The sequence below is a fragment of the Passer montanus genome, unplaced genomic scaffold, assembly GCF_014805655.1.
Source record: "Passer montanus isolate IOZ18808 unplaced genomic scaffold, ASM1480565v1 scaffold819, whole genome shotgun sequence".
Classification (NCBI taxonomy): domain Eukaryota; kingdom Metazoa; phylum Chordata; class Aves; order Passeriformes; family Passeridae; genus Passer; species Passer montanus.
The window spans coordinates 4-10,687 of NW_024373468.1; the positions used below are offsets into that span (position 1 = coordinate 4).

A 10,684-nucleotide genomic window follows, 5' to 3' on the forward strand; every position below is an offset into this window, starting at 1 on the left:
TTGTGAGCTGGGATCAGGAATGGCATCAGGATGTAGAATGGCATTGGGATTTGGGATTGGCATCAGGACTGGGGGTTGGGAATGGCAGCAGGATTTGGGATTAGGATCAGGAACGGCATCAGGATTTGGGATTTGTGATGGGGATTGCCATCTGGATTTGGGATCAAGAATGGCATTGGGATTTGGGATCAGGATTTGGGATTTGGGATCGGGAATGGCATCAGGATTTGGGATTTAAGATCAGGATTTAGGATTTGGGATCAGGACTTGGGATTGGCATCAGGCACCAAGATTTGGGATTGAGATCAGGATCAAGATTTGTGACTTGGGATCAGGAATGGCATCGAGATTTGGGATTGGGATTTGTGATTTGGGATCAGGAATGGCATCGGGATTTGGGATTGGGATTTGGGATTTGGGATCAGGAATGGCATCAGGATTTGGGATTGGGATCGAGATTTGTGATTTAGGATCATGAACGGCGTCAGGACTGAGGATTTGGGATCAGGATTGGGATTTGGGATCAAGAATGGGATCCGGACCCCCCCGAGGGCAGGGCGAGCTCCTGGAGGATTGGGGATCCTTTTAGAGGAACAGGGATTGGGAATTCTGGGGTTTTATCCCCAAAATGTGATCCTGGAGATGCTGGAGGGGATTGAGGAGATCCAGAGGGAATTCCTGGGTTTTGCTCCTGTTTTTTGGAAATGTTGGACAGGTTTGGGATGATCCAGAGCGAATTCCGGGGGTTTTATTCCCAGTTTTTGTGACTGGGAAATGCTTGGAGGGGACTGGGATGATCCAGGGGTATCCCAGAGCTCCTGGAATCCAAGGGAATTTTGACCCCCACCCTGAGACATTTTTTGGGATCTCTTCCCAAAATTTGTGCCCTTTTGGGAGGGAAAATTGGGAAGGAAAATCGGGAAAATCCCCCCCAAAAAAGCCCCAAATTCGGGCCATTCCCAAACCCCACCCCACCCAGAATTCCCGGGAAAACCCCCCAGGATCATCCCCCAATAAACCAAGTTCCACCCCCGGCTCTGTATTTTGGGATTTTTTTGGGATTTCCCGCCTGTTTTGGGGTTTTTTGGGATTTTCACCCCCCCCCAACCCAACCCTCCCCAAATCCATGAATTCCCAAAATCCCGGAATTGCGGGATGAGCCCCCAAAAAGAGGGCGGGTGACGAATGCAGAATTCCTTTAATTAGAAAACAGCCGTTAACAAAAATTCCACCACGGGGAAAAACGAGGGGAAAAAAACCAAAAACCGGGAAAAGACGGAAAAAAAAACAAACCCCAAAACCAAACCCAGGAAACACCAGCGAAAATTCCCGGCCGGAATATCGGGAATATCCCCCCGGAATTCCAATCCCCCCCCGCAGCTCCCTGAAAGATTTTATTGCACTTAAGAAAGAAAAGCGACCCCCGGGAATTCCCCGGGAATTCCGGGAATTTTTTGGGGAATTCCGGGCTGGGAAATCCCCGCTGGAATCGCTGGATTTCCCCTCCCCCACACCTCTGGAAATTTGGGATGGCCGAGGAATTCCAGCCCCTCCCTCTCCCACCTTTTCCACCTTCCCCCCTTCCCAGTTTTTCTGGATCCCAGCCCAAGGATTTGGGATTTTCCTGCTCCTTTCCCACATTTTCCTGCTGCTTTTCACAGTTTTCCACCCCAATTCCCGCTCCTTTCCCACTTTTTCTTGTTCCCAACCCAAGGATTTGGGATTTTCCTGCTCCCTTCCCACTTTTTCCTCTTCCCAACCCAAGGATTTGGGATTTTCCTGCTGCTATTCTCAATTTTTCCAGCAGTTTTCCCATTTTCACACTTTTTCACCTCAATTCCAGCAGTTTTCCCACTTTTTCACCCCAATTCTGAACACCCGGGAATGCCCCGAGTCCAGGAATGTCCTTTGGAATTTGGGAACTTGGGATCTCAGAACCCCCAGAAATCCGGGATCCCAGGACCCCCGGGAAAGACCTCAGCCCAGGAACACCCTCTGGAATTTGGGAATTCAGGAATTTGGGATCTCAGAACCCCCAGAAATCCGGGAATTTGGGATCTCAGAACCCCCAGAAATTCGGGATCCCAAAACTCCCAAGAATGGCCTGAGCTGGGAACGCCCTCTGGAATTTGGGATCTCAGAACCCACCAGAAATCCAGGAATTCAGATCTCAGAAGTCCCAGAAATCCGGGAATTTGGGATCTCAGAACCCCCAGAAATCTGGGATCCCAAAACCCCCGGGAATGCCCTCAGCCTGGAAAACACCCTCTGGAATTCGGGAATTCAGGAATTTAGGATCTCAGAACCCCCAGAAATCCGGGATCCCAAAACTCCCAGGAATGCCCTCAGCCTGGGAATGCCCTCTGGAATTTGGGATCTCAGAACCCCCAGAAATTTGGGATCCCAGAACTCCCGGGAACGCCCTCTGGAATTTGGGAACTCAGGAATTCGGGCTCTCACCGTGCTCGGCCGCGCACGTTCCCGATTTCCCGTCGCCCTCCGGGCCCGGCTCCGGCAGCGCCCGGGCGAAATCCGCCTTGAGCCCGTTGGGAAGAGGAGAATCCCGGGAGGGGCTCCCGCACGGAATTCCCTCGGAGGCGCCGGCCCGGCGCGGCCGCAGCTCGGGAACGGCCCCGGATCCGACGGGAACAGCTCCAGATCCAACGGGAACGGCCCCGGATCCAATGGGAACGGCTCCAAATCCATCGGGAACGGCCCCGGATCCAACAGGAACAGTCCCAGATCCATCAGGAACAGCTCCAAATCCATCGGGAACGGCCCCGGATCCAACAGGAACAGTCCCAGATCCATCAGGAACAGCTCCAAATCCATCGGGAACGGCCCCGGATCCATCGGGAACGGATCCAAATCCATCAGGAACGGCTCCAAATCCATCAGGAATGGCCCCGGATCCAACGGGAACGGCCCCGGATCCAACGGGAACGGCCCCAGATCCATCGGGAACGGCCCCGGATCCGACAGGAACAACCTCAGATCCATCAGGAACGGCACCAAATCCAACGGGAACGGCTCCAGATCCATCAGAAATTGTCCCAGATCCATCGGGAACAATCCCAGATCCATCAGAAACGGCTCCAGATCCGTCGGGAACAGCCCCAGATCCATCAGAAATTGTCCCAGATCCGTCAGAAATCGTCCCAGATTTGTCAGGAATGACCCCAGATCCATCAGGAACAACCGAAGATCCCTCGGGAACGATCCCGGATCCTTGGGGAACAGTCTCAAATCCATCGGGAAGGGCCCTGGATCCATCAGGAACGGCTCCAGATCCATCGGGAGCATCTCCAGATCCCTCAGGAACGGCTCCAGATCCCTTGGGAACGATCCCAGATCCTTCAAGAACGGTCACAGGCCAAGGAAATCCAGAGGATTTGGCCCCAAAAATGGATTTTTCCCACTGGGGAAAGACCCCAAAAATGTGGGAATTGGATGCTGGAGATTCCCAAAATTCCTGGAGCTGGCAATGATCCATTGGCCCAAAACCTCCCAGGGTTTAATTCCTGGGAAAATTGGCAAATCCAAGGAAAAACCTGGAAAAACTTGGAAAATCCATCCTCACCTCAAACCTTTCCCAGCAAGAACCAAGCCCAAAATCCCAAACCCCAACACCTCAGGGGCCATTTCCCACTCTGGGAATGCCCCAAAATCCTGGGAATCTTTGGGAATTCTGGAAATTTAGTAAATTTTTCGGGAATTTTCAGGAATTTCTGGGAATTCTGGGCCGCACCAAGTCCTCCTTGTGCTCGTGCTCCAACCCCAAACTCCCAACACCTCAGGCGCCGTTTCCTGCTCCAGGAACGCCCCAGAACTGCGGAGATTTTGGGGAATTCCTGGAATTTTCTGGGAATCTCGTGGATTTTTTTGGGAATTCCAGGAATTTTTTGGGTATTTTTGGGAATTCCGGGAATTCCAGGCCACACCACCTCCTCACTGAGCTCGTGCTCCAACCCCAAACCCCCCACACCTCAGGCGCCGTTTCCCGCTCCAGGAACGCCCCAGAACCGCGGGGATTTTGGGGAATTCCTGGAATTTTCTGGGAATTCCCAGAATTTTTTGGAAATTCCAGGACTTTTTCAGGAATCCTGTGGATTTTTGGGAATCCTGGGCCACACCACCTCCTTCTTGGGCTCGCCCTTCAACCCCAAACACCTCACACCATTTCCCGCTCCGGGAACGCCCCAGAACCGCGGGGATTTTGGGGAATTCCCAGAATTTTTTCGGAATTCCCGTGATTTTTCTGGGAATGTCGGGACGCACCGCCTCCTTCTTGGGCTCGCGGTCGAGGTCGAGGCGCAGCAGGGAGTGGTTGACGCGCAGGGCCAGCGACAGCGCCATGAGACCCCCGGTCTTGATGTCGTTCTCGCGCAGGTCCAGGCGCAGCAGCCGCGGGCTCTCGGCCACGAACTCGGCCACGGCCACGGCCCCTGGGGAAAAACGGGAATTGGGGGAAAAATCCCAGAAATTTGGGGAGAAAATACGGGAATTTGGGGAAAAAATACGGGAATTTGGGAAAAAAAGTCCCAGAAATTTGGGGAGAAAATACGGGAATTTGGGGAAAAAAATCCCAGAAATTTGGGGAGAAAATAGGGGAATTTGGGGGGAAAATATGGGAATTTCGGGGAGAAAATCCTGGGAATTAGCGGGCTCTGGGCCATGGCCCCTGGGGGAAAACGGGAATTGCGGGAAAAAATCCCAGAAATTTGGGGAGAAAATAGGGGAATTTGGGGGGAAAATATGGGAATTTCGGGGAGAAAATCCTGGGAATTAGCGGGCTCTGGGCCATGGCCCCTGGGGGAAAACGGGAATTGCGGGAAAAAATCCCAGAAATTTGGGGAGAAAATAGGGGAATTTGGGGGGAAAATATGGGAATTTCGGGGAGAAAATCCTGGGAATTAGCGGGCTCTGGGCCATGGCCCCTGGGGGAAAACGGGAATTGCGGGAAAAAATCCCAGAAATTTGGGGAGAAAATAGGGGAATTTGGGGGGAAAATATGGGAATTTCGGGGAGAAAATCCTGGGAATTAGCGGGCTCTGGGCCATGGCCCCTGGGGGAAAACGGGAATTGCGGGAAAAAATCCCAGAAATTTGGGGAGAAAATAGGGGAATTTGGGGGGAAAATATGGGAATTTCGGGGAGAAAATCCTGGGAATTAGCGGGCTCTGGGCCATGGCCCCTGGGGGAAAACGGGAATTGCGGGAAAAAATCCCAGAAATTTGGGGAGAAAATAGGGGAATTTGGGGGGAAAATATGGGAATTTCGGGGGGAAATATCCTGGGAATTTGCGGGCTCTCGGCCACGAACTCGGCCACGGCCACGGCCCCTGGGGGAAATGGGAATTGGGGGAAAAAATCCCAGAAATTTGGGGAGAAAACACGGGAATTTGGGGAAAAAAATCCCAGAAATTTGGGGAGAAAATAGGGGAATTTGGGGGGAAAATATCCTGGGAATTAGCGGGCTCTCGGCCACGAACTCGGCCATGGCCACGGCCCCTGGGGGGAAAACGGGAATTGGGGGAATTCCGGGGGGAAATCTGGGAATCTGGGGGAAAATCCCAGAAATTTGGGGAGAAAATACCGGAATTTGGGGGCAAAATATGGGAATTTGCGGGCTCTCGGCCACGGCCCCTGGAGGGAAACGGTAATTGGGGGAAAAATCCTGGGAAATCCAGGGAATTGTAGGGAATTCCAGGGAACTGGGGAAAAAACTTTCCCAAGCCCAACTTGAATTTCCCAAGCCCACCCGAACTTTCCCAAACCCATCCCAACTTCTCCAAGCCCATCCGAAATTCCCAAACCCTCCCCAACTTTCCAAAGCCCATCCCAACTTTCCTAAGCCCAACCTGAATTTCCCAAGCCCACCCCAACTTCTCCAACCCCAACCCAACTCTCCCAACCCCATGCCAACTTTCCCAAATGCATCCCAGTTTTCCCAAGCCCAACTTGAATTTCCCGAGCCCATCCCAACTTTCCCAAGCCCATCCCAACTTTCCGGAGCCCATCCCAACTTTCCCAACCCCATCCCAACTTTCCCAAGCCCATCCCAACTTTCCCGAGCCCATCCCAACTCTCCCAAGCCCATCCCAAATTTCCTGAGCCCATCCCAACTTTCTGGAGCCCATCCCAATTTCCCGACGGGTAGGGCTAAAGGGCTCCCCATCCCGGCCCCCCGGAATTCCCGGGACGGGGCTCCGGGACCTTCGCAGGTGAGCTTGGTGCAGGCCAGGCCCAGGCGCAGCACGGAGCGGTTCCCGATCAATCCGTTCTTCAGGTTCCGCACGCCCTCGTTCCCCACCGCGTTGTGGCCCAGGTTCAGCGTCTCCAGGCTCTGCGTGTGCGGCTGGAAACGGGAAAATCCGTGGAAAATCCATGGGAATTCAGGGAAAAATTAGATAAATCCATGGAAAAAGCCATGGAAAAGCCATGGAAGATCCACACGCCCTCGTTCCCCACCGCGTTGTGGCCCAGGTTCAGCGTCTCCAGGCTCTGCGTGTGCGGCTGGAAACGGGAAAATCCATGGAAAATCCATGGAAAAGCCATGGAAAATCCATGGGAATTCATGGAAAAATTAGATAAATCCATGGAAAAAGCCATGGAAGCTCCATGGGAAATCTGGGATTTCCCAAATCTGGGAAAAGCCATGGAAGCTCTGCACGCCCTCGTTCCCCACCGCGTTGTGGCCCAGGTTCAGCGTCTCCAGGCTCTGCGTGTGCGGCTGGAAACGGGAAAATCCATGGGAAATCCATGGAAAAGCCATGGAAAATCCATGGGAATTCAGGGAAAAATGGGAAAATCCATGGAAAATCCATGGGAAACCCAAGGAAAATCAGTGAAAACCAAGGAAGATCCATAGTAAACCCACGGAAAATCCATGGAAATCAATGAAAAACACATGGAAATCAATGGAAAACCAAGGAAAATCCATGGAAAACCAATAGAAACCAATAAAAAAGCAAGGAAAACCCATGGAAATCAATGGATAATCGATGAAAATCTACAGAAAACCCATAGAAAAGTCAAGGGAAATCCACGGAAAAACCATGGAAAACCCAAGGAAAATCCATGGAAAACCCACGGAAATCGATGGAGAATCAATGAAAATCCATGGAAAACCCACGGAAATGGATGGAGAATCAATGAGAATCCATGGAAAACCCAAGGAAAATCCATGGAAAACCCACGGAAATGGATGGAGAATCAATGAGAATCCATGGGAAACCCAATGAAAATCCATGGAAAACCCACGGAAATCGATGGAGAATCAATGAGAATCCATGGAAAACCCATTGAAAATCCACGGAAAACCCATGGAAAACCAATGGAAACCAAAGAAAATCCATGGAAAACCCAATAAAACTCAACAGAAAATCCTGGGAATCCACAAATCAACACCAAAAACCCAACGTTTTTCCCGGAACGCGGCGCCGGAACGCCGGGAATGCCGGGAAGGGGTGGGAATTCTCACCAGGGTCATCCCCAGGTAGGCCATGCCGGCGTGGCTCAGCTGGTTGTTCCACAGCACCAGCGTCACCAGCCCCCGGCGCTGCTCCCGCAGCCCCTCGCAGATGTAGGCCAGGCCTGGAAAAACGGGAAATCCCGGCAAATCCCGGGAAATCGGCACTTAGGACAGGCCTGGAAAGGTGGGAGTAGCCAGGAAATCCCGGGAAATGGGGATTTAGGACAGGCCTGGAAAAACGGGAAATGCTGGGAAATCGGGACCTAGGATAGGCCTGGAAAATCCCAGGAAAACCTGGGAAATCGGGATTTAGGACAGGCGTGGAAAAACGGGAAATCCCGATTTAGGTCAGGCATGGAAAAGTGGGAATAGCCTGGAAATCCCAGGAAATGGGGATTTAGGACAGGCCTGGAAAAACGGGAAATCCTGGCAAATCCCGGGAAATCGGCACTTAGGACAGGACTGGAAAGGTGGGAATAGCCAGGAAATCCCGGGAAATCGGGATTTAGGACAGGCCTGGAAATGTGGGAATAGCCAGAAATCCCAGGAAATCAGGATTTAGGCCAGGCCTGGAAAAACGGGAAAACCTGGGAAATGGGGATTTAGGTCAGGCCTGGAAAATCCCAGGAAAATCCTGGGAAATCGGGATTTAGGACAGGCCTGGAAATGTGGGAATAGCCAGGAAATCCTGGGAAACCGGGACTTAGTCCAGGCCTGCAGAAACGGGAAATCCCAGGAAATCCTGGGAAATCAGGATTTAGGCCAGGCCTGGAAAAACGGGAAATCCCAGGAAATCCCAGGAAATCAGGACTTAGGACAGGCCTGGAAAATCGGGAATCAGGGATTCCCAAACCCATTCCCACCATTCCCAAGCCCATTCCCACCATTCTAACCCCACTCCAACCCCATTCCCGGCTCTCCCATCCCCATTCCCAGAATTCCCATTATTTTTCCCACCGGAGTCCATGAGGTGGCTGTTGCGCAGGCCCGGCCCCGTTCTCACGCCCCAGAATTCCCGTTTTTCCCAGAATTCCCGTTGTTTTTCCCACCGGAGTCCATGAGGTGGTTGTTGCACAGGCCCAGCCCTGTTCCCAGCCCCCGTTTTTCCCGGAATTCCCGTTGTTTTTCCCGCTGTTTTTCCCACCGGAGTCCATGAGGTGGTTGTGGCTCAGGCCCAGCCCCTTTCCCACACCCCGGAATTACTGCAGGCAGCTGGGCTGGGGAGAAATATGGGAATTGGGATCGGGATTTGGGATTTGGGAATGGGATTGAAAGGGATTCCAACCCCCCAGGTACTGCAGGCAGCTCGTCTGGGGAAAAATGGGAATTGGGATTGGGATTTGGGATTTGGGATTGGGAATGGGATACAGAGAGATCCCGACCCCCCAGGTACTGCAGGCAGCTCGTCTGGGGGGAAAGATGGGAATTGGGATCGGGATTTGGGATTGGGAATGGGATTTGGGATTGGGAATGGGATTGGGATGAATTCCAACCCACCCCAGGTACTGCAGGCAGCTCGTCTGGGGGGAAAGATGGGAATTTGGGGGGAAAATATGGGATTGGGAATGGGATATGGAGAGATCCCGACCCCCCAGGTACTGCAGGGAGCTGGGCTGGGGAGAAATGGGATTTGGGGGAAAATATGGGATTGGGAATGGGATTTGGGGGAAAAATGGGACTGGGGAAAAATGGGATTGGGGAAAAAAATGGGATTTGGGGTTTGGACTGGGATGGATTCTGACCCACCCCAGGGACTGCAGGGAAAAAATTCAGGATTTGGGATCAGGACACGGATCCAGAAGGATCCTGGGGAAATCTGAGCAGGAAATCTGGGAAAACATCCCAGAATTCCAGAGGAGAATTCGGGAATTCAGGATGGATCCGGGAGCAGAATTTCCAAACAAAAAATTCCCAAACAATCCCTGACAATTCCCAAAGAGTTCCCAAAGAATCCCTGACAATTCCCAAACAATTCCCAGACAAGTCCCAAAAAAATTCCCAAACAATTCCCAAAGAATCCCTGACAATTCCCAGACGATTCCTAAAGAATTCCCAAAAAGTCCCTGAAAATTCCCAAAGAATTCCCAAACAAAAAATTCCCAAACTATCCCAGACAATTCCCAAAGAATTCCAGAAAAATTCCCAAAAAATCCCAGACAGTTCCCAAACAATTCCCAAAGAATCCCTGACAATTCCCAAAGAATTCCCAAAGAATTTCCAAACAATTCCCAAAAAACTCCCAACAATTCCCAAACAATTCCCAAAGAATTCCCAAACAAAAAATTCCCAAACAATCCCTGACAATTCCCAAATAATTCCCAAATAATTCCCAGACAAGTCCCCAAAAAATTCCCAAACAATTCCCAAAGAATTCCCAAAAAATCCCTGACAATTCCCAGACGATTCCTGAAGAATTCCCAAAGATTTCCCAAAAAATTCCTGACAGTTCTCCAACAATTCCCAAAAAAATTCCCAAAAAATCCCTGACAATTCCCAAAGAATTCCCACATAATTCCCAAACAATTCCCAAAGAATCCCTGACAATTCCCAGACAATCCCTGCCAATTCCCAGCCCCTCCGGAATTCCGGGAGCGTCCCGAGGGGGTTGGGAAAGAGCCGGAAAAACATCCTGGGGATAATGGGGATAATGAGTGGGGTAATTAGTGGGCTCATTAGGGTCATTAGCGTAATTAGGAGAACAACCCTGCCTTTGTGGGGCTCATTAACCCTTCGTGGGCAGGAATTTTTTGGGAATTTGGGGCATTTCAGGAAGGATTCCCAGGAATTTTTGGGAATTCTCAACTTCCCCAAAAAATGGGGGGAAAATTCAGGAATTTTGGGGATTTTTTGGGAAAAAAACCTCAGGGATTTGGGGGAAAATCTCAGGGATTTTGGGGAATTTCAGGGAATAATTCCTGGGAATTTTGGGAATTTTTGGGAATTCTCAACTTCCCCAAAAATTTGGGGAAAAAATTCAGGAATTTTGGGGAAAAAAACTCAGGGATTTGGGGAAAAATCTCAGGGATTTTGGGAATTTCAGGGAATAATTCCCAGGAATTTTTGGGAATTCTCAACTTCCCCAAAAATTTGGGGAAAAAATTCAGGAATTCTGGGGAAAAAAACTCAGGGATTTGGGAAAAAATCTCAGGGATTTTGGGAATTTCAGGGAATAATTCCCAGGAATTTTTGGGAATTCTCAACTTCCCCAAAAA

General features: G+C 51.0%; 1 protein-coding gene across 1 annotated transcript in view; it reads right to left on the minus strand.

The window, feature by feature from the left end:
• Positions 1 to 2,460: 2,460 nt before the first annotated feature.
• LOC120513491 (protein phosphatase 1 regulatory subunit 37-like) overlaps positions 2,461 to 10,684 on the minus strand; it is a gene marked incomplete at both ends in the record, with an annotated part of 11,564 nt that continues 3,340 nt past the window's right edge. The window contains 5 exons of the mRNA XM_039732994.1: positions 2,461 to 2,652; positions 4,137 to 4,445; positions 6,215 to 6,356; positions 7,482 to 7,594; positions 8,617 to 8,653. Coding sequence (XP_039588928.1) covers positions 2,461 to 2,652; positions 4,137 to 4,445; positions 6,215 to 6,356; positions 7,482 to 7,594; positions 8,617 to 8,653 — 793 coding nt within the window. The remainder of the gene's footprint in view (positions 2,653 to 4,136; positions 4,446 to 6,214; positions 6,357 to 7,481; positions 7,595 to 8,616; positions 8,654 to 10,684) is intronic.